The sequence below is a fragment of the Pithys albifrons genome, chromosome 20 (genome assembly GCF_047495875.1).
Source record: "Pithys albifrons albifrons isolate INPA30051 chromosome 20, PitAlb_v1, whole genome shotgun sequence".
NCBI lineage: Eukaryota > Metazoa > Chordata > Aves > Passeriformes > Thamnophilidae > Pithys > Pithys albifrons.
The window spans coordinates 1,089,375-1,111,972 of NC_092477.1; the positions used below are offsets into that span (position 1 = coordinate 1,089,375).

The 22,598-nt window shown below is 42.2% G+C and overlaps 2 protein-coding genes across 11 annotated transcripts; both read left to right on the forward strand.

Moving 5' to 3' along the window:
* Window positions 1-865: 865 nt before the first annotated feature.
* LOC139681151 (nuclear pore complex protein Nup155-like) lies at window positions 866-10,768 on the forward strand. 6 transcript variants are annotated; one of them, XR_011699480.1, is made up of 11 exons: window positions 866-1,006; window positions 2,227-2,980; window positions 4,957-5,077; window positions 5,742-5,874; window positions 6,275-6,428; window positions 6,672-6,776; window positions 6,884-7,038; window positions 7,521-7,650; window positions 7,922-8,034; window positions 8,480-8,638; window positions 10,146-10,768. XR_011699480.1 is itself a non-coding variant. In XM_071574355.1 (10 exons), exons 3-9 carry the CDS (start codon window positions 4,981-4,983, stop codon window positions 8,018-8,020), a joined length of 873 nt encoding a protein of 290 aa, XP_071430456.1. In that variant the 5' UTR covers window positions 866-1,006; window positions 2,227-2,980; window positions 4,957-4,980; the 3' UTR covers window positions 8,021-8,061; window positions 8,480-10,768. The 6 variants fall into 6 exon arrangements, 5 of the variants coding, with proteins under 5 accessions (XP_071430456.1, XP_071430458.1, XP_071430460.1 ...); XM_071574355.1 differs by having other exon boundaries at window positions 7,922-8,061; window positions 8,480-10,768; XM_071574357.1 differs by lacking the exon at window positions 8,480-8,638 and having other exon boundaries at window positions 7,922-8,061.
* Window positions 10,769-12,007: 1,239 nt separating this feature from the next.
* Window positions 12,008-21,157, forward strand: LOC139681164 (fibrillin-2-like). Of its 5 annotated transcripts, none has more exons than XM_071574388.1 (9): window positions 12,008-12,129; window positions 14,063-14,176; window positions 14,449-14,589; window positions 17,266-17,391; window positions 18,732-18,938; window positions 19,609-19,734; window positions 20,286-20,408; window positions 20,557-20,673; window positions 20,760-21,157. In XM_071574388.1, exons 5-9 carry the CDS (start codon window positions 18,773-18,775, stop codon window positions 20,795-20,797), a joined length of 570 nt encoding a protein of 189 aa, XP_071430489.1. In that variant the 5' UTR covers window positions 12,008-12,129; window positions 14,063-14,176; window positions 14,449-14,589; window positions 17,266-17,391; window positions 18,732-18,772; the 3' UTR covers window positions 20,798-21,157. The 5 variants fall into 4 exon arrangements, 4 of the variants coding, with proteins under 4 accessions (XP_071430489.1, XP_071430491.1, XP_071430492.1 ...); XM_071574390.1 differs by lacking the exons at window positions 14,063-14,176; window positions 14,449-14,589; XM_071574389.1 differs by lacking the exons at window positions 12,008-12,129; window positions 14,063-14,176; window positions 14,449-14,589 and adding an exon at window positions 16,194-16,289.
* The last annotated feature ends 1,441 nt before the right edge of the window (window positions 21,158-22,598 follow it).

The window sequence follows — 22,598 nt, forward strand, 5'->3', positions numbered from 1 at the left end:
TCCGAGATCTGACGGGATCGGATTAGCCAGGTGGGGATTGGTCTCTTCTCCCAGGCAACCAACAGTAGGACAAGAGGGCATGGGCTTAAGCTCTGCCAGGGGAGGTTTAGGTTGGATATCAGAAAGAAATTCTTAACAGAGAGAGTGGTCAGGCATTGGAATGGCCTGCCCAGAGAGGTGGTGGAGTCACCATCCCTGGAGGTTTTTAAGGTGAGACTGGATGTGGCACTATCTTGGGTTGAGCCATGATCTGGTAGTCACAGTGGTGTTGGATCAAGGCTTGGACTTGATGATCTCAGAGATCTCTTCCACCCCAGCTGATTCTATGATTCAATTCTATGATACCATTGAACAAGAAGGTCCTACAGCTGTTGGCAGCCATGTAAGGTGTAACAGATACTTAGTTCAGAATTTTTGTATTCGTGAATGGAATACAACTTCTCTTCCAATTCATTTTCTATTTGGGATTTTTGGAGAAATGAGTTATGGTATTCATGCATAAGCTAGAATAGTGAGCAAGGATTTAAGGATTTAAAGAGATGTGTTACTAGTAAGAATGCAAGAAAACCCAACATACAAGCAAACTTGCAGGGCCTTTTCAGGGCTCAAGAAAGCATATCTTTTCAATATGAAGCTAACCAAAGTTGTCTGGTGCTGACAGAACTCTGCTCTCCTGGAGCATGGTCAAATGACTGTTTCTGCAAGCAGGTGCTTGCTCACCTGTTCTCCCTTTCTGTCTGGGACTGCTGAATTAAAGCTTTTAACAAAAGTATCTGATTCCTTGACTTGTTTATAAAGTGTTTGTCTTCCTAAAGTCTGATAATATGTTTTCTGTTACTGTCATTTCTTTCAGTTTAAAGGGAGATCTCAGCATCTACGATCACTGTTGTCTTTAAAAGCAAGTCTTTTAAAACAAGTTCAAAACCAAAGTTGCATCTTTTCCAGCATTCCAAAGTTCCTGGAGAAGGACACAACAGAAATGAGTGAGAAAACTATGGATTTACTGGTACTTAACAACATTTTTCCACTTAAAATTGTGAAATTATTTCATTTTAATGTATGGAAAGAATAATGGTTTTTTTCCAAATAATATAGATATGTTTGCTCTCTTTAGGTTTATTTAAAGCAATTTAGTATTGGTTAAATTCTGATTTCCTTTATTGGTGTGAGGAATATACTTATTTTTTTTAACTGATACTTTATTTTCAAACATTTCTTTCAGCAGTGCATTAACTTTTCGAAGAGTATGTGCTAATCTACATATGCACCAGTTTATTGTATTTTAGTAGAATCATAGAGTGGTTTGGGTTGGAAGGGACCAGTTCCAACCCACCTGCCATGGGCCAACTTCCCCTAGAGCAGGGAGCTCAGAGCCCATCCAGCCTGGCCTTGGACACTTCCAGGGATGGAGCATCCACAGCTTCTCTGGGCAACCTGTGCCAGTGTGTCACCTCTCTGAGAGTAAAGAATTTCTGCCTACTATCTAATCTAAACCAGCCCATTTTCAGTTTAAAGCCTTCCCTCTTGTCCTCTTGTTTTACGTGCCCACGCGAAAAGTCCCTCTCCACCTTGTAGCCTCTTGTACAGACTGGAAGTTTCCATAAGGTCTCTCTGGAGACCTAAAGCTTTAGCTTCACTTTAAAATAAAATGTAACATTACTCTGTTACATATAGTGGGACTGTAGAGTATATTAATAAGCACGGTGTTATCCTTAGTAAATAAGATACTTATATTTATCCTTAGTTTCAGAGGGTTCTTTCATCAAGTCCAAAATTTCTGTGTCTTTCAGAGGTGTGGTTCTGTGACCATAGTTATGGTTCAGCCTTTCCCCACTCCATTTCATGCTTTTGTGTTTTGCTTTGTTCTGATGCTTTTGAGCTTTTGTTGAATGTCTTTCATATCTTAGAGGTATTTGGCAAAAACTCTCATGTTCTGTGCTCAGTGAAGGACAGGGTTTCCCTTTCTACTATAAAATCTACAGCTGTTTTGGCAGTGTGATTTTGTGGGTTTGTTAGGTAATTTAAGTTCTGTCTGCCCACCTATTGCAAAATAACCACATTTAATTTGAGATCAAGATGAAACTGCTGTGATTTAAACTTACTGGCATTTAAGGAAGTTAATTAGCCGAAAGATTTAATTTGTGAGGTGGACTAAATGGCAATTCCTTGCAGGCTGTGCTCTTTCCCAATAAGCTTGAATAAACTTGATTTTTTTGTCTGATTTAGGATTATGAAGAGGAATCAGATGATGAAAAGCAGTTTTACAATAGCCCTTCCAGCTTCCATAACCAAAGAATCCTTTCGTTTGGTTGTGAAGCTGATCAAGGCCACTTAGAATTTGCATCAATGTTTGATACTGTGCATGCAGATGATACTGAAGAGAAAGATAAATCATCGTTGGAACTGTATTCCGTTCAGAAAAACCTCCTTACTGCATGGCAGAGAGGGATTTCAAAAAACGTGGAAGAGAAGGAGACATTGCTGAATTATACAGTGAACTGCATTATCCATTTTTTCAGCATTGTTCAGTTTGTGAAATGTTCTTTGCTAAAACAGGATACATCTTTAAACAAGTCTGTGAAGAGAACTCAGTGGATGCCTTGCGTCCTACAATATTTTGGGCAGTTTTTGACTGTCTTGTATTGGCATTCAAGAGCCAGTGTCACTGGACATGTGGCAAAGCTGACATTAGAAACTTTAAAAATGATGCTTATACAGCAGCAAGATCAGTTGTTCTCAAAAAACCTTTTGGCATGCTTCTGTCTTTTAAAAATGGTTTCTCACACTCTCAGTAGTGTGTGTGTACTACAGTAGGAGAATTTTTTTGCATCTCCTGATGGTAATGTTCTTGTGGAACTTGACTCCCTCACTGTGCCTCTTTTCTTAGTTCTTGATGACGATACTACTCAGCAATTCATCTGGCTGAAACCTCTGCTTAGAGACCCCCTCACGTACACCATGATGCAAAACCAGAGAAAAGGTATGAATAATCTTTGCATGGGGAAATAAAAATACACAGGACAACTAGGGGATCCAGCCCAGCCAGCATGGGTTTATGAAAGGCAGATCCTGCCTGTCCAGCATGATCTGCATCTCTGACAGGGTGATCTGCTGGGTGGGCAAGGGCAAAGGGCTGTGGATGCTGTGCACCTGGACTTGACTAAAGCCTTTGACACTGTTCTCCAAGTGTTTCCTGGAGAAACTGGCAGCTCCTGGCTTGGAGAGGTACACTCTTTGCTGGGTAGAACACTGTATGTATGAGAGGGCTGGAAGAGTTGTGGTGGATGGAATTACATCCAGCTGGGGCCAGTCACTAGGGCAGTTCCCCATGCTTAGAGCTGGGCCAGCCCTGGTTGGTGTCTCTGTCAATGGTCTGGACAAGGGGACCCAGGGCACCCTCAGTCAGTTTGCAGATGACACCAGCTGGAGAAGTGTTATCTGGGAGGGGTCTGGGCAGGCTGGATTGATGAAATGAGGCCAGTTGTGTGAGGTTCATCAAGGCCAGGTTGCACGTCCAGCACCTGGGTCATGACAGCCTCAGGCTGGTGATACTCTTCTTAAAATTCTTATCAGAATTTTGTCTTAAATACTTAATGTCTTGGTACACCTGTAGATTGTAGGCAATCTTTAAAGCTTGTTGGGAAAGGGTGAGGCTCCAGAACATCTACAGTACATCGATGACATCATTGTGTGTGGGGACACAGCAGGGGAAGTTTTTGAGAAAGGAGAGAAGATAATCCAGATTCTCCTGAGAGCTGGTTTTGCCATTAAACCAAGTAAGGTCAAGGGACCTGCTCAGGAAATTCCGTTCCTAGGAGTGAAGTGGCAAGACGGATGTTGCCAGATTCCAACAGAGGTGATCAACAAAATAGCAGCTGTGTCCCCACCGACCAGCAAGAAGGAAACTCAGGCTTTCCTGGGCACCGTGGGCTTTTGGAGGATGCATATCCCTGAGTACAGTCAGATTGTATGTTCTCTCTACCTTGTGACACAGAAGAAAAATGGTTTCCAGTGGGGCCCTGAACAATAACAAGCACGTGGGCCAGAGAGTACAGCACTCCTACCATGCACCAGCTTCTGGGAAAGTTGAGCAGTGCAATGGACTGCTGAAAACCACCCTGAAGGCACTGGGCAGGGGGACTTTGAAACACTGGGAGCTGCATTTAGCAAAAGCCACCTGGTTGGGCAACACCTGAGGCTCCATCAGCTGAGCTGGCCCTGCCCAATCAGAACCCTTGCATATTGTAGATGAAGTCCCTGTAGTGCATATGAGGGGTATGTTAGGAAACACCATTCTGTTTGTGCCCCAGGGTACTGGGTTATACAACTGTTCTTTTGTGGGTTAAAACCAATTTTTCTCCGTGTTATTTATTGTGATCTTTTTAGGAAATTGTAACTCTTGCATTGTAATCTCTCCTGAGTTGGGTTCATTTCTCCCACTGGTTTGCCTTTAAACCAGCACAGTGTCTTTAAGTTGATTAATGCTGAATATGACATGGAAATCATTTGAGGCATTTGCAGTTGTTTATAATGTTCATAGAGTCTCTACTTCTAATCTAATGTGTATTTGTCTTCCATATGTTAATGTTTTCTTATTTCAGTCTTTCTTCAATGTAGTGTCATGGTTTTTGTCTGTTGCATATTTTAGTGGAACTTGTAAAAGATAATTGTATTTAAGACCTTTGGTCTTTGAAAGTTTTCAAATAAATTTGAAATGAAGAACTTGTGAGAAGAGAATGGAGAACCACTTCATTAAGTTTTCAGCCCTTCTATGCATTGCTATTGTAGTCTTTCTGCTGGAAACTTAGTGACCAGAATTTGCTTTTGAAAGGGTGATATTTCTACTGTTTCAGCTTTGAAGTTTGGAATAAAAACTTATTGTCAGTATCCGTGATCTGTGGATCATGTGAGTGATTTCCATTTTCCTGTTGTCTCTGGGCAAATGAACTTCTTCAGCGCTCTCGACAGGCTCAAAGTAAAATGGAAAAAGAGAAGATGCTGAGGGAGTCACTGAAGGAGTACCAGATGATCAGCAATCAAGTAGACCTTGCTAATGTTTGTGCACAGTATAGGCAGGGTAAGAGCCAGTCACTAATCACCTTCTGTCAAATAGTTTCTGTAGTATCCTTTCATGCCATCTTCTTTTCTATTTGTTTTGTTTACTAACTTTCAACTCCTATTACAGTGTGTTACCACAAACAGTTAGTTGATAACTCTTACAATTAAAATGTTCCACCCTGTTCTTTTAAAGCCTTTCTAGATTTAACTAGCTAACCAAGAAAACCACTTCTCTGTTGAAATATTTCCATGCACTTATTTCATATTGCAACATCCTTTTCTTTCATATATATGGTTAAAATATTTTTAGGAAAATTGTTGGGCTGTATGTAAGCAGGTGGTTTCAGTTAAAGTTTTATACCAAATAAGCCATTTGAAAGATGGTTTTGAATCCTGTTGAGTGCAGTAGAAGCTGGTACAGAATTTAAACATGGATGTAACTGGCAAATCTGTACAGTGTTACACGTTGTGCTGGACATTCTGATGCAATATTGATTCTAACAGCTAACTTGCAAATAAGTCCCACAGGTTGGGCACAGGTGTAAACTCTGTATGATACAGAGCAGAGTGAATAGTGTTTATTCTTTCTTGCTTGCTAAAAGGAGGAGTCATGATGTCACTTAGGATTTTGTCCTAGATTTACTATAATACTGAACAGTGATATTTGGTTTGATTTTTCCTAGTGCGTTTCTGTGAGGGAGTAGAACTCTCTCTTACAGCTGCTGAGAAGAAAGATCCCCAAGGTCTTGGTCTTCATTTCTATAAAAATGGAGAACCAGAAGAGGATGTTGTTGGACTACAAGCTTTTCAAGAGAGGCAAGTTTTCGTGATACTTTATTATCATTGTATGGGGTACTTTATTTCAAGTGACTGGAAAAGGAGCTCTTTTTGGCAAGGTATGGAGGGTAACAACAAACTAGCATTTTATGGTACGGGATACAATATAAATCTTTTTGTTCAGCAACACCCTTTGATTGTGATTAATATGGCACCAACTTAATCTGGAAGAAAGGCTAAAATGAAAGATGCAGAAAACATTGTGATCTGAACATTAGGGAAATACTTGTTAGAAAGACACAACTGGCTGACAATACTCTGCGATGTTTTTCAGTTTTAGTAGCTTTTTACAAAGCCATACAATAACAACACTTGAAAAAAGTCTTTCAGAGATAGTTACAGTGAAAATTATGAGACCTTTCTTTTGCTCTGTTTACAGATTGAACAGCTACAAGTGTGTCACTGACACCCTTCAAGAGTTAGTGAATCAAAGTAAAGCTGCTCCTCAGTCTCCCAGTGTACCCAAAAAGCCAGGTCCTCCAGTGCTGTCATCTGACCCCAACATGCTAAGCAAGGAAGAGGCAGGACACCATGTAAGAAACTCACAAAGAAGTCATGACTGCACTCCAGAAAATAGTGTAATTTGAAGTGGTGTAGAATTTACTATTTTAAACTGTGGAATAGCTTATTGAAGTGAAGATTTGTCAGGAATCGGCTTCTCTATCTAGAGCTTCCATAGAAATTGTGGTGTGCAAATAACTTACCGTGTAGGAATTCAGTGCTTTATGTAATGTAACTGTATCTGGAGTAACAGCTTTGGCCTTTTCTTCCCTTAGTTTGAACAAATGCTAAAGCTGGCTCAGTGTTCAACGGATGAACTCTTCAGTATTGCACTTTACAACTGGCTGATACAAGCTGACTTGGCAGACAAACTGTTACAGGTGAGCTCATGCATGGACAGCAGACTACAAGAGTTAATTGTAATAACTGGTGCTTTTAAAAAAATGGAAGGGCAAGCGAATCAGTGTTATTGTTGTGACTTGTACAGGTTACAGCGCCCTTTGTGGAGCCCTCCCTGGTGCGGATGACCAAGACTGACCAAAACAAAGTCCGTTATGTGGATTTACTGTGGAGATACTTTGAGAAGAACAGAAATTTTAGTAATGCTGCCAGAGTCTTGGCTAAGCTGGCTGACCTACATAGGTATGGATTATGTGTGATCTATTGCATATACTGAGGCAATTAGGAAAAAGCAAACAAACTAAGATCTTTTAAGAAAAGGCCGAGGACAAGATAAGGCCAGTGCCCAAGGAGGTTTTCTAAAAACAATTGAAATGAATAGAATATATTAGTTTTTAATCCCAGCAGTTATTGCAAAGGCATTGTGTTTATTTTATGTATCATATATTAGTTTGCAATGTATTTTCTGTTGCAAGTACCATATATTAAGTGGTAATTTCTTACACAGATTTTTATAATGGAATAGTTAACTGGAGTACTGGATTGAGAAGTACACTAGAACTGAGCCTGCAGCAAAGATGAGGCTACATGGTTGAATCATGTCCTGCATGATTTAGTAAAATCAGGACAAGCCACATGCCCAGTTCTAGGGTATAGCTGGAATATAACTAATCATCAAATAATTCCATTAATTTTCCATTTTGTTTTGAATATTTGTTTTGCAGCACAGAAATTTCTCTACAGCAGCATTTTGAATACACTGCACGTGCCATTTTGAGTGCCAAAAGTTCCACAGCCATATCCTCTGTAGCTGCAGATGGTGAATTCCTACATGAACTAGAAGAGAAAGTGGAAGTAAGAAAAAACATGAATCTAAGCTACACTGTTAAAGGCATTACTTCACTTTGTCTCACTGGCACATGACATTTTTATTACCAGTTCTATTGAAACAGATTTCTGTGCTTTCTTCCTGACATGGCAAAGTTATGCAGTTGATAATAGACTCAATGGTGTAATGTAGTAATATTTCTGCATTTAAATAATTTAAAGTTAATTCTTGGTCTGTTCTTAAACTTTGATTAAATTCCTTCAATCTTGAAATACTGTATTTTCCTCTTTAAACAAGGCCCAAGGATCCAGCTTCACACACAAGAAACGTTACAACGTCAGTATTCCCATCATTCTTCAGTACAAGATGCAATCTCCCAGCTTGATGCTGAGTTGATGGATACAACCAAGGTGATTGAAGTTTCCCTGTGTTAAAAGGTGATAAAGTTCAGTTTATCACATTCTGGGGGGGAAAAAGGTTTTTTAAAGAATGATCCTATGCTGACTATCAAAAGAAGTAGATAGTTTGGCATTTCTGGTCTCAACGTGTCTGTTACCTCCCACTGTCATTTTCTGTACTTTGATAGTCTTTCAGTCTTCAGTGCTTTAATTTCTTTTACAACTTTGTCTTCTTTATGAAGTCTCTTAGATTTCTTGATTTTTTTGTTAAATTGTTGAAAAATTATCAGTTTTAAGTTCACATAAAATTTGGGATTATCTTTAAGAAGTGAGACTAAACAGAGCAAAAAAAAGGTTTCGTCATTGACAACAGTTACTTAAGTTGCATCTTTACTAGTCTAATATCTACCTCACAAATTAAAGCATAACTGACTTAGAGAATTTCCTTTACAATTAGCCTACATTAAGTGTAAAGCCTGGTAATTTTCCTTCCGGCTATATGGAGAATTTGCTGACCCTTTCAAGCTCTCGGAGTGCAAGCTTGCAATCCTACACTGTGCAGGTCATTCTGATCCTATCTTGGTGCAAACTCTCTGGCAAGAAATCATTGTAAAAGGTAGGTCTTAAAACTGGTACAAGCTGGAACTTTAAGAAAATGATCCAGTTCTGGCTTTCAAGAGTGAGTGTGCTGCTACTGTTGTGCTGTCCAAGTGAGATGCATCTTTTCTGGGCTATTCTCTACTATATTTCTTAAGTGTAGTTAACAATTAGTTCATTTTATTACTTCTGGTTTGTGTGCCTAAAGGACAGAAAAGTGATATTTTACATAAACATTCGAGCATATTGCACATATGTCTTGAATAATCACATTCCAGATAACATTTAAAAAATGGTTTCATCCCATGATGCCATTACATGTGACTTCAGAATACCCATGAAATTCTGTCTGAAGATGCCACCATTAGGAAATTATAATAAAAATGTTAAATGTAAATTAAATGTTACAATGTAAGTAAATTTCTTATCACAAAAACTAAAGAATCTTCAAAAAATTCTGCATTTATAATGTTGACAGGAGTGGAACTGGCGGGGTTCTGTCCATTTTTAGAGAAACAGTAGTGGGCACAACTGTGCAAGCTCAGCCACTCAGCTGTGACAATCCTTTGCCATGAGTTCGTAATTCACTCTCTCGTGGTTTTTACCCCCCCCCGATGCCCAAAGAGGCAGAACAAACTGTTTAGAGACAAAGTTTTAGTCAATAAACAGCAAGGTATTTATTAAGACAACGTTGGGGAACTCTCCGATTAGTATCGGACAAAAGAGCTCCAAACTCTACAGTGAGAAGCTCCAGTATTTATACATTTCTAGTGAGGGATTACAATATTGTTACCTACATATTCATGCACGATTATAATATTGCAATATCCAGTTATAATATTCATAGCAGGCGGAGTTGGGGCGGAGCTGTCCATTTTGAGGAATATTATGAGGGGAGATCCTGTTACTTCATCTGGTGGTGGTCGTATTTTTGCTCTTCATCCTCATGAACTTTTCAACTCGCTCTAATTTTGCTGGTTCTTGCAGATTCTTGCAGTGGGTCTTGCCAAACATGGTGCTCTGGCTTTTCTCTTGGGATTAACCTGTTTGCTACATGGACCTTTAATTATGACTTCACTGAGAGTTAGATGTCTTCCATAAATTAGACCTTATCTCTTGGAGACTCCCCGGAAAGTTGGGTGCTTTTAGTAAAATCCCCTGGGTTCTGGCTTTTCTCTACTTCACCCTCCTTGGATATTTTGGGCTCGTGTTTGTCGTTGTGCAAACAACACTGATAGGGATTTGAGGGAAAAGCTGTGTGGTAGTGGGTTTGCTGTGGGGTTTTGGGATGTGTTTTTGTTTGGCTGTGTTTAAGTAGGCTGGCATGGAACTTCAAGGAAACATAGAAGTCTGTGAATGTTCGTGCATGAACGCCAGAAAAAGTTGTGGTTTTACTTCTATCTGCTGATTTTGCATTGACAATTGATTTTGCTGCATTATTTATGTAAATTTAAGTACCTCAGTGTTGTTTAGTAGAAATGTGGAACTTTTTCCCGAGGTTCTCTCTGAATGTTTTTCACTTTCAGAATTGAACGACAGCGTATCGCGGAACGCCGCTGACAGAATGCAAGCACTGTGTTTGAAATGGGCATTGCTTGGAAAGATATATGCTGGCACACCTCGTTACTTCCCTTTAGGCAAGTTGTTTAGCCTGCATACTAAATAAGTATATGTGACATGAGTGGGTCTCAGCCTTCTTTGTAGCCTCTGAACAAAGTTTTAAACCAAGAAATGCCTCTTTTTTTAGTCCTAAAAGAAACAGGAAGTGAATGAAGTTTAGATTGCAGCAGCACTTGCTTTTGGATGGCTGTGCAGATCCCGTTTTAGAAAGCAGTAAAGTTTGTTCCTATCAAAGTACAAAGTAAAAATGTGTATTTTTATATATAATAAGATTTTAGGCAACCGCATTTATCTGTTGTCTCTTGGAGCATCAGCTGCTGTCTGAAAGAGCAGATTCTGAAAACAGAATTCAGGAGATTTCTGGATCCTTTTTGGGCTTTCTTTCTGCTTTTGAGATGCTCATGTTTTAACAACTTAGTATTATATAAAAACCTAGAAAATCTGTTGTTCAGCACTAAATCTTCTTTTATAATACTAAACTATTGTGCAACAACATTCAATAGGAACATTTAGTCTTGAAATATATTGTTAATTTTTAGTGATCCTTAAACATGATAAAAGCTCCAGCAGTGCTGCTGGCTATTCCAGAAAATGTAATGATTGTACGTGTTTTGTGCTGAAACAAAAGAAATTTCATGACTTTTTCTTGACAGCAGAGTTGGGTGGCAAAACTATAACAGAATACTTAGTAATCCTTGCCATGCCTTGCTGACAGTCTAATACCATCTTTGGAGGTAGTTATGTTTTCGTTGTAGTTTGAGATTATTGTGTAAATTCTCTCCCCTGCCACTAACTGCCCATGCCAGCAGTTAACAAACAGCAGTAGCTACTGCTGATCGCTTAGGCGGGGGCAGGTTGTCTCTTTTGGTTTTGGGGACATTTTTTTTTCCATTCTCAGCTGGGCAGAAGGCAGGAGCGGTGTGTGTGTTGCCGAGGAGGGAAGCTGCTCTTTTTGCTCTCCTGCTCTGGCTGCTGGCTACTCTGCTGGGCCTTCTTGCAGAGCCGCTGCTTTTCTCCTCGCCGCGGCTGTTTCTCCTGGTTCCTGCATCTGGGCTCCGGCCTCTGCTCCGCTCTCACCGCCGCCTGCAGCGTCACGGCCTGCCCGCCCCGGCTGGGGCAGTGACCCGGGAGAGAGAGGTTTGCTGCTGCTTTCCAGGACACGCGGCGGTTCCCCACTTTCAGCTTTCTTTTTCTTCATTTGGGACAAGAGACACAGAGTTCATCTGGGAGCTCCCCCTGCTGCCAGCCGGGCTGTGACACTGATACTGCCATAAGTATAACTCTTCTCCCGAAGGAAACTTGTTGTTGTGGGGATTGTTGTTTGTGGGGGTTGTTGTTTTGGTTTGGTTTTTTTTCCTCTGTGGTGTTGGGGAAGTGGTTTGCTCTGGTCTGTTTATAGTTATACCTATACCTACATATAAATATATTTATAGCAGTTAGGGACAGTTATCCTTCTTGTATTAAAATCCCTTTTCTTAAATTTGATAAAGAGTGGCGTGATTATTGTGGAGAGGGCCCCTCCCCTGCTTGTGGGTAAACATTTTGGTTTTTCCCCTCAAACCAGGACAGTTTTGTCTGGCCTTCCCTCAGTGTAGACTGGGGGAACTTATTCCGTGTGCTTCACAGGGGAACGGCACCAATTGTGTGGAAGAAAGAAAAATTAACCTTGAATAAACGACTTTTAAATGCCTTTCTTTGCTAGACTCCCACTAACAACTTGGAATCTAAATATTTCCTTATTTTTGTCCTCCCGACTTTTTAGTGCAGTTTCTAAAGCAACAGGTCTGCACTTTGAACTGGGATGTAGGTTTTGTAACATACACCATGCAAGAAATTGGAGTGCCATTGCCAAGGCTGCTTGAAGTGTATGACCAGCTGTTTAAAGCACGGGTAAGGAGAACAGCACAACATAAAATTTCTGTCTTCAGCTCCTAACACGGTCTGTCTTTAGTGGGAAACATAAAGCAATGTAAGTTGGGATATATTAAAATATCATGTTCATAGTTCTGCTTTCTTTGCTCAAAGACTCTTAAAATCTGTGTTTTCCCTCCGTGTTTTACTCATTTCAATCCTAGAGGATAAGGAAATTTGTTAGTTCTTTTACTTCACCTAGAGCTGATTTAGGATAAAATAGAATAAGAATTCTTATGTTGCAGAAGGAAGAGCATGTATTGAATATATTAATTTTGTTTGTTTCCTAATAACAATTAAAATTTGTTGTATTCCTGCGTCTTGTCTGAACCTTTGATGCAGTAAACAGAGTTTTGGTTTAGAGCTGGATTTAGGGCTGGTTTATGGCCTAGATTAGGACTGGTTTAGAGCTTATTTCCATCTGGTTTAGGGTTGGTTCAGGGCTGGTTTGGAGATGGTTTCGAGCTGGTTTCGGTCTCTTTTTCTGGCTGTTTAAAAGCTGGATTTAGGGCTGCTTAAGATCTGGATTTAAGGCTGGTTTAGGGTTGGTTTTAGCATGGGTTTAGGGCTTGTTTGAAGCATGTTTGCAGCCTGTTTGGAACTGATTTAGAGCTGGTTTAGGCCTGGTTTAAGGCTCCTTTAGGGTTGGTCTGGTGAATGGTTTTACAGCTTGTTTATAACTGGTTTAGGTGTGGTTTGGAGCTGGTTTGAATCTGCTTTGGAGCTGGTTTCCATCTAGTTTAGGGCTGGTTTAGGTTTGATTTAGAGCTGGTTTTAGGACTGGTTTAAGGCTGGTTTAGGGCTGTTTAGGTTTGGCTTAGCGTTGGTTTTAGGCCTGGTTTAAGACTGGTTTAAGGCTGGTTTAGTCAACGTCTGGCATGGGCCAATTCAGCGGCGTCACATCCAGCCAAGGAACATTCGCCAGCAAGGAACAGGGTTGTTGGCTCTGCAAAGAGCATGGCGGAAAATGAAAACATGGTATATGAGATATGACTTTGGCCGCTGAGCCGGTCCCCCACTGACCCCTTCCCGGGCGTCCCCTGCTGTGCCCAAATGTGACAACGAGACACCAGCCCCTCGCCCTGTCCCACCGCTGTCCTCACAGGGTGCTGGGGGGCGAGACACCACTTGGAGAGACATCTTTATTATTGTTATTTTTAGAATAGTATAGATTAGAACATTACATCAGGTACATTTAATTCTATTTAGCGTTCTTTATTATACAAGATAGAATTTTATATAGTTCTGTGTGTGGCTCAGCTTCACGAACGAAGATTTGGGCAGGGCTGTCCCCACGTGCCCTTCCAGCCTGCGCAGTGGATTTTAGGTGAGGCTCAGCGTGCGCAGAACTGGCCCCACCGTTTCAGTCCTGAGGTTCATCTGCCACGGCCGAGCGAGCTTGGACGGTGCCAGTGAAGTCCTCAGGACTAGAACCTCCAGCCCCCGGCATTTCCCAGGAGGTCTCCCATCCAAGTACTAATCCGGGGCTGACCCTGCTGAGCTTCCGAGATCTGACGGGATCGGATGTCAGGGAGGCATTTAACTGCCATAGTTCTATTATTTTATCATTTAATTAGTATATTGTTACATTCTTATTTAGTATCATTTACAGTTGTTATTATTGGTTTAGGGCTGGTTTGGAGATGGTTTAGGTCTGTTTTTATGGGTGTTTTAAGAACTGGTTTTAGGGCTGGTTTATCCATTGTGATTCTTGTTCTCATGATGGGGTGAAATTTAAAGCTGTTCTTTGCCTTTCCTCATAGTCTCTGATATGGCTGACAGTAACAAGGCTGTAGTCTCTCACTGCTTTGCTCTGCTTGATTGGAGGTGCAAGAGTTGAGATCTGAGCACGCAACCTGACACAAGTGTTGTATGGGAAGTTTAAAGCCATCTCCTCTACCTTCCTGTGCAGGTCCTGCAGGAAAAGGACCGTCAGAAGAACGCACTGTTTGAGAGGCTGCTCCAAACCCAGCAGCAGCTTGAGCAGCTGAGGCAGGAGATGAAAGAGGAACGAGAGAGTGGCCAGGTAAGCCTGAGTAGCCCCCAGACAGAAGGAAAGCAGCAGCAAGGGCCTGCAAGGTAGATCTCGGTACTGAGGAGGGAAGGACTGTAGCAGGCCCTGAAAGCACAGAGCCCTTCAGGTCCAGAGATGAGCACCAGGAAGGAAGGGTTAGGATGGAAGCAGCGCTGGGGAGAGACACAGAACCAAGTGTCTGAAAGAACAGGAATTGGAGATTGAGAGGAAAACCTGAGCGAGACGGCAGGTCCCTGTCACTTTGCATCCCTTTGTGTTTTTAGAACATCAAGGAACAGCTGGAAGCAGAGCTGCAGGAAGCTCAGAGTAAGATCAAGGCAGTGGAGAAGAGGCACAAGGAAGAAATAGAAAGAATTCAAGAGTACAATCTTCTGCTTCAGCAGAGGGAGGCTCTGCAAAACCAGGTGAGGGAAACAGCGGTAGGCACTGCAGTCATGCAACAGTGGTCTCTGTCCTTCAGCAGCAGCATGATGGGGGCACTCCCTCTGATGGCCATCCTCTTGTGCTCTCCATCACAGCTGGTCTGAAGGAGACTTACTGCTCCACTGAATCTCAGCTGCCACCCTGGACAGCAGGGCTGGTCCACTTGGCCAGCAGTCACCCCAGTGGATTTCTGCTGGCCTGTTCTGCTGTCCCACCACTGTCCTCACAGGGTGCTGGGGGCGAGACACCACTTGGAGAGACATCACTATTATTGTTATTTTTAGAATAGTATAGACTAGAACATTACATCAGGTAGATTTTATTCTATTTGGCATTCTTTATTATACAAGATAGAATTTGATATAGTTCTATTATTTTATCAATTAGTATATTGACACATTCATCTTAGTAATCATTTACAGTTCTTATTGGTTTAGGGCTGCTTTGGAGATGGTTTAGGTCTGTTTTTCTGGGTGTTTTAAGAGCTGCTTTTAGGGCTAGTTTAGAGCTGGTTTGGATTGCTTTAGAGCTGGTTTAGCTTTTGGATTAGAGCTGGTTTAGGGCTGCTTTATGGCCTGGATTAGGACTGGTTTAGAGCTTATTTCCGTCTGGTTTAGGGTTGGTTCAGGGCTGGTTTGGAGATGGTTTCGAGCTGGTTTCGGTCTCTTTTTCTGGCTGTTTAAAGGCTGGATTTAGGGCTGCTTAAGATCTGGATTTAAGGCTGGTTTGGGGTCGGTTTTAGCATGGGTTTAGGGCTTGTTTGAAGCATGTTTGCAGCTGGGGTCGCTCTCGCCGGGGCCGGGGCCACTCTCGCCAGGGCCGCAGGAGGAGCCCAGGCGTGCGGAGGAGGGTTGCCCCTTTGCGCCATCCCTCTTGCTGTGCTGCAGCCTCTGTCTCCGGCAGAATGAGGCCCAAGGGCAGGGAGCTTGGGTCCTCTGCCTTTGGAGGAGAGTGAAGAGCGCATTCCGTGCCTTCAGCCGTGCTCAGAGTGCTTAGAGGCAGCCACATGAATAAAGTAACTGCATAAAACTTGGAGTCGCTGTGGTTATTTAGCTGTGCGAGGGACACTGGGGGGTACTGGGGACCCTCATCGATGCTGGGTCTGGGGGGCTTTGGGAAGGGGGGTCTGGGGGCGTTTGGGTCCCTGGGGGTAGATCCTGGAGGGTTTGGGGGTCTGGGGTGGATTTGGGGTCCTTGGAGGGGGCCTGGGGGGACTTGGGGGGTCCCTGGGGGAGTTTTGTGATCCTTGGGGGAGGTTTGGGGTCCCTCGGGAAGGTTTTGGGCTCCCTGGGAGAGATCAGTGGGTGGTTTATGGTCTCTGGGGCGTTTGAGCCTTATCTGGAAGCAGTTCTGAATGACTAATCAGGATTTCAGAAGGAAAACTCTATTGCTCTACAACAAAATCCAAACGTTTTTCAGGCAGTGTTGTAGTTTCAGATTCTGAAACTATAACAGACAGTTACTACATATAAGAAATTAAATTGCCAAACAAATGAAACCTCATTTGATGGGTAGGAAGAGAAATTAGCATAAATAAAAAGTTATCTTTCCTTTAGCATTAATATAAAATCATGTGTGACTTCTTTAAAGAATTAACACTGTAAGATCTAAAGCTACCTATAGATGCCATGAAGAGCAAAAGATGTGGAAACTGCCACAGTTCAAAATAATTCCCTGTCCTGTAAGTAAGCAAACAGCTTTCCTCCATCATTTACTCAATTGGCTGAGGGGAAAACAATAACTACATTTTAGTAAATTATACTTTCTTCTGGTATATTAAAAACCCCAAACCATTCCAAAGTTCTCTGCCAAAAAATTAGTAAAAATTAAGTCTCCATCTTAGTGAATGCTTTAAATGAAAATATTTTAAAACAATGTTCCTTCACCGAGAGATGATTGCTCCCTTTTACAGATCTTTACCACTTTTTTTTTCAGGGAATATAATCTGTATTATCGAGTATTTTGGTTTTGGTTTGGTTTGGGTTGTTTTTTTTTTTTTGACATGTAATTATGCCTTTTATTCACCTGAGGTTCTTCTGAGGTTTTATTTTAAACGTCTATAATGGTGTGTAATTGTTTACAGTATCTGTGCCTTTACTGATGGAAAAAAATACCCTAGAACTGTAAACTGTTTCAGGGAAGTAATATGTGAACTGAAATATGACTTATTGAAGGAAAGGTCAAATGTATTCAGGGACTATTACTGATTACAAAGTGAAAATCTGTTACTCAAATCTTGCATATATTCCAGTTTTAGTTAAATATCACTTGCCAGGGAGGTGTTATGGCTTGAGGTTACTCTGCTGAAAGTGTTTTCTGCTTCTTGTTATAAGTTGCAAAGAACATAAAAGGTTTAAATTATTGAATTTAGATCCATCATTAAGTATTTACTACTAAAATATTATTATTTTATAAAGTTATTATTACATCATTATTTTAATATAATAAGAATAATTATTAAATCTTTCTTGGTATAGAGAACAGAAGGAATTAAATAGGATATTACCAGGAAAGTCCTGTCCAGGCTTAACCAGTTGTTGACTTTTCCACTTCTTGCAAATATTTTTCAAATATTACACAGAATAATTGATGTATTCCGGAAGTCTGATATATTTTCCTGTAACAATTGTTTTTATTATTATTATACTTTTATGAAGATGAAAATGAATGCTGGACCAAGGCAGGTGTCTGTGAAAACGGTCGTTGTGTGAATGTTGTCGGGAGCTACAGCTGTGAATGGAATGAAGGATTCCTGACAAGTCCCTCAGGCATTGAGTGTCGTGGTAAATGCCTCTTTTGTACACATTTCATCCTAAATTAAAGTGTAACGGGTGCAGAGAGTGAATTAGTACCTAACAGCTCTCAGATCTACAGCAATTAAATCATTATCCATATTAAACAGTGCTGTGATAGAATATAAAATAATGATAGGAATGAGAAGCATCCTGAGAATATCATCTAAGTGTAGCAATCAGGGACCTCACACAGAAGTGTCTTAATTCTATAGGACTTAAATAAAATACAGGTATTTTTAAAGAGGGAGACTTTGGTTACCTTGAGATAAAATAAAAAACTAGGATGTGGAGTAAAATTGGTTTTATGTTCAGCACATGACCTTAATCACCATAATACTGCAACAAGGCATCTGAATTGTCTGTACCTTTAATTCAGACAGTGGTTGTGAACATAAAACACTATAATTTCACTAAGAGTTTGTAAGACATATTAAGAAGTTTTGGTGCAGGCCTAAAGATTAAATGCTAATGAAGGGTTTGTGTTCATCAACCTGTACTTCCTTTTCAATATTCAGACTCGCACTGTAAAATTCCTTGTTCTCGTTTTGGAAGTCAAACAGAGCTGCAAAACCTTCATTTTTCCATGACCAATTTTCAAGTGTAGGTACAATCCTGAAATAGAACAAGTAATCATTAATGTTCTTTCATCAAAGATGCTGCATCTTATGTAAGTGCTATAAAGTCAGCTCCCTGTAAATTGCCATCAATAGTGCACTGACTTCATGGCAAAGCAATAACAAGGGAAGCACAGAGTATTTCCTAAGGATTGCGAGCAGATGGGAAGGGAATGCTGCAATCTGTTAACCCCAGCCAGTCATTAAGGCCAAGGAAATACCCTGTTTGGAGGTCATTATTGCTTTTTTATATGTAACATGTAATTTTCTTGTTATTTTCTGAAAACTCTGAGTTGGGAGGGTTTGCTCATTGCAGCTTTTCCTTGGGGTTTTCTAGTTTAGAAATGACAACACAAAATGAGGCTGGCAGAAAAGAAACATAACATTTCTTCAGAATTAAAGCACAAACGTGGAGTCATGGATTACTACCAAGCAAGTCTTACTATCACCAGATATGCCCCAGGGCACAACTTTCCTGCAAGGAAAGGTCTTATCCAGCTCCTGCAGGCACTGAACATTAGGAATGTCTTGAATATGTTTGGAATGGCAGAGTATTATCAGAACACACAACAAATCTGAAAGGCTAAATCAAGACAGACTTCATGGTAGCTAATTATGTAGTGCTCATATGTGTTGATGGAGAGGGAGAATAATACATCAGGTGCTTCATTTTCTGTTCTTCTCTGTTTTAATCTCTACCCTTCTTCCTCCCAGATAATCGCCGGGGGTTCTGCTTTGCTGAAGTTTTACAGACAATGTGTCAGATGGCTCCCAGCAGCCAGAACCTTGTCACCAGGTCTGAGTGCTGCTGGGATGGAGGCAGGGGCCGGGGCAACCAGTGCAAGCTCTGCCCACTGCCCGGAACCACCCAGGACAAGAAACTCTGTCCACACGGGCCAGGCTATACCACAGATGGAAGAGGTATTGGAGGGATGAAAAAGAGGCAGAAAAGGGGAAAAAATATGCTCACATATTTAAGAAAATGCAGGATTCCCTTTGAAGTTCCTTTGAAGAATTTCCTGTTAATGGAGTTTGGTATTTCAAATTATGCTGAGAGATCAGATATTAAAAACACATTTCAACAGTAGCTGCAACCAGAACAGTTGTGCAGAATATTCAGGACTGGGATGTAAAACAGGAGGTACCAACCAGTAACTAAAAGCCAGAAATTATCCCAAAGTTTTCGTATGGTAAAAGTTACATAGATGGCAAAGGCAACAACTGTTGTTCTAACAACAATATAGGTACTATTTCTTCTCAGGAAGCAGAAGCCAATATACAGTTTCTAATTCTGGTGAAAACTTTTTAACATATAGGTGGGAATAAGAAAATTCACTTCTGTGGTGTTTGTATTTTGAGTTAGAAAAACTGGGACCTGTGTACCTGATGGAATAGCAGGAAGGTTTCGGTATAAAGAGCAGTAATGAAAGTTTGAAGGATGCTTGGCTTTGGATTCAGATCCATTTTGAAGAGGGAGAAGGGGTAAAGTTCCTATCAGAAGCAGGATGATAAGGAACTCTGCAAAAATGGGAGAGAAGAAAAATGTCAGATTTAAAACTGAGAGATGACCTATTGAATATTTTCTGTGCAGATATTGATGAATGTGAGGTCATGCCAAAGCTGTGCAGAAATGGACAATGTATTAACACAATGGGCTCCTTCAGATGCTTCTGCAGAGCTGAATATACCACTGACATAAGTGGCACATCCTGTAATGGTGAGATTCAGTGTCTCAATCAGCAGTAAATTTTTTGTTGGCTACAACCTCTGTAAACCTTGTAGCAAACCATTCTTTTCTCTTTTCTCTCTTTCCCCTCGTTTCTGTCTTTACCTAATAAGCCCCTTTGTTTCTGTATTTGATTTGGAGAAATCAAGACAGGGGCTCTGCTGGCAATATTCCTGCAGTACAATGATCCCTGAGCTGTTTCAGCTGTGTCATCACTTTAACTGATTGGTCTCTATTTCCCCACTTTTTTTTGTTGGTTAACACATATTAGTAGACCATAGGATGCCAAAAATTAAATAGTTGTTCCTTAGATGAAAATAGTAATGTCACTGTTCACTCTTTCAAGACAGTTTTTCTTGGTAGAGGCAACCCCATATAAACTCCACATCAACATCTTCACAGGGAAAGGAATAGAAATTCTGACCACATGTGAATCAGGGGCTTTTTCCACTAACATTTTCCCCTTAAATGTGGTGCTGTTTAGCAACCATCTTTCTGTCAAGGAAATCAGTACAAGAGATACTAATATTTTCTCTCTTTAGACCTTGATGAGTGTTCCCAGTCTCCCAGACCATGCAATTTCATCTGCAAGAACTCAGAAGGCAGCTACCAGTGCTCATGTCCTCGGGGCTATGTCCTTCAGGAAGATGGAAAGACATGTAAAGGTAAAGAAAGTTACACACACTAAGTTTTTAATTTCATTTTAACTTGACTTAGAAGGAAGTAGTTTTGAAGTGTGATGGTTTGATGAAATTAAACTCAATGTGCCTCTTCTTTGTTGACTTTTCTTAAGACAACATCTCTTACTTTCAGATCTTGAAGAGTGTCAAACCAAGCAGCACAATTGTCAGTTTCTCTGTGTCAATATCCTTGGAGGCTTCACATGCAAGTGTTCACCTGGTTTTACACAACATCACACAGCTTGTATTGGTAAGAAAAACATTAGTTTTCTTTCATAGTTTCTTTCTGAGAGAACAACATTCTCAACTCTCAGTCATTTCTTTTGCTCTTTCTAGAGAGCAATAGTGCCAGGAGTTCAGAGAAGAGGTTTTGAACAGTGACAATTACAGCTAAAGCAAAAAATCAGTCTATCCAGTCTGCCCACTGTTTGTATTTTCTTGGTTAATAAACAGTTGTTGAATCATAGAATCATAGAATGGATTGGGTTGGAAAAGACCTCCGAGATCATCGAGTCCAACCCTTGGTCCAACTCCAGTCCACTTACCAGACCATGGCACTCAGCACCACGTCCAATCTGCGTTTAAAAATCTCCAGGGATGGTGAATCCACCCCCTCTCTGGGCAGCCCAGAGACACCCCAGCAACTCTCCCGTGCCGTGCCCACCCGAAGCCCTCCCTGGGGCGCTCCGGGATGACTGGGCAGACTGGGAGCACTGGGAAGGGCCCGGCTCGGCTCCGGCAGCGGCAGCGCTGGGGCGGGAGGAGGGACCCGGGCGGGGAATCCCGTCGGGAAGGAGAAAAAGCCCTGGAAGAGCCGCCCCGAGGGGTCCCCGCCGGGCCGTGGCACTGAAGGAGCCGGACGGGCGGGTGGGGATGGAACGAAATACAGAGAACAGAGGAAAATACAATCAAAGAGCCGCACCGGGGGGTCTGCGCCGCCCGCGCCTGGAAGAGCTGCCCGAGGGACGGGAGGCGCGGGAATAGAATAAACTACAGAGAAGAGAGGAAAATAAAGAGAATTAAAAGCTTCACGGACGAGTCCCCGCCCCTCCGTGTCACTGAAGAGCCGCCCCGAGGGACGGGCACTGTGGGGTGTCCCCAGGAGGGCTGCGCCGAGAGGGGTGGGAGGCGTGAAGGGAATAAAATAAAGAAAATCAGGAGAATAAAGAACAATCAAAGAGCCGCCCCGCGGGACCCGCCGGGGCCGAGCGGCGGCAGCCGGAGCTGGGAAGCGGCTCCAGCGGCGGCGACGAGCGGAGTGTTCCCAGCCGTGTCCGCTCAGCCCTCGGGCATCGGGGGCGTATCGGAGGGTTGTTCCCAGCCGGGTCCTCCCGCACCGCCCGGGTCCCGCATGTCCCGCTGCCGCCAAGAAACGCCGGGAAATCGCCCCGATGGAATAAAGAAACTTTTCGTCAAGTTTGTGCCCCGTGACCTCCCCGGCCGAGCAGCGGCAGCACCACCAGCCCGGGCAGGGATTGCAGCAGCGGGGGAACTGCTGGAAGGGAATTTGGGGCGGAACGGGGGGTTTGGGGCTTCCCAGGTCAGGTCTGTTCCCTGTTCTGGCTCTGCGGGGGATTTCAAGGTTTGCAAATCCACTTCCCAGGCGGGTCAGGACTAGTTTGGGGCTGAGGATGAGCCCCCAAGCTGGGGAAGCAGCGAAGTCTGTGCCTTGGGCAGTGGGGTCGATAGAGCTGGGACAGCAATAAAAGCCTTGAAAGGAGTTTGCTTTACTGAGAAGACACAGCAAGAGCAGAAATGGTTCCTCATATTTAATTATAGAAACATAATTGTCCTTCCCATTAGTTCGACTACTGCACATAACAGACACACCATCCTATACAAAGTTCAAGTGAAAAAAGCTTCCTGGAGTGAGGGATCCTCCCTGGCTCACCTGAGACCATCTGCGCAGGGAGTGCTGGAGGCACCGGGTCCTGCTGGACTCTGAGGGGTTGGGAATGGTGTTTGGGGACCTATGGTGACTAAAGCCAAAACTACCACAATGTCCACCCCACAAAGAAGCGCGCCAGAAGCGGAAGGACTTGCGCCAGAAGCTGTTGGCTGAGCAGGAGGAGCTGGAGCGGCAGATGAAGGAACTGCAGACGGCGAACGAGAACAAGCAGAAGGAACTGGAGACCGTGCGAAAGGTGTTTGAGGCACTTTGAGCCAACTCCTCGT

Coding starts and splice junctions, on each gene's coding strand:
- LOC139681164 (XM_071574388.1), top strand. CDS start 18,773: ATGTGTCAGATGGCTCCCAGCAGCCAGAACCTTGTCACCAGGTCTGAG. Junction 18,939..19,608: donor CTATACCACAGATGGAAGAG/GTATTGGAGGGA, acceptor TTTTCTGTGCAG/ATATTGATGAATGTGAGGTC. Junction 19,735..20,285: donor AAGTGGCACATCCTGTAATG/GTGAGATTCAGT, acceptor TTCTCTCTTTAG/ACCTTGATGAGTGTTCCCAG.
- LOC139681151 (XM_071574355.1), top strand. CDS start 4,981: ATGGAAAAAGAGAAGATGCTGAGGGAGTCACTGAAGGAGTACCAGATG. Junction 5,875..6,274: donor CTACAAGCTTTTCAAGAGAG/GCAAGTTTTCGT, acceptor CTCTGTTTACAG/ATTGAACAGCTACAAGTGTG. Junction 6,429..6,671: donor AGGAAGAGGCAGGACACCAT/GTAAGAAACTCA, acceptor TTCTTCCCTTAG/TTTGAACAAATGCTAAAGCT.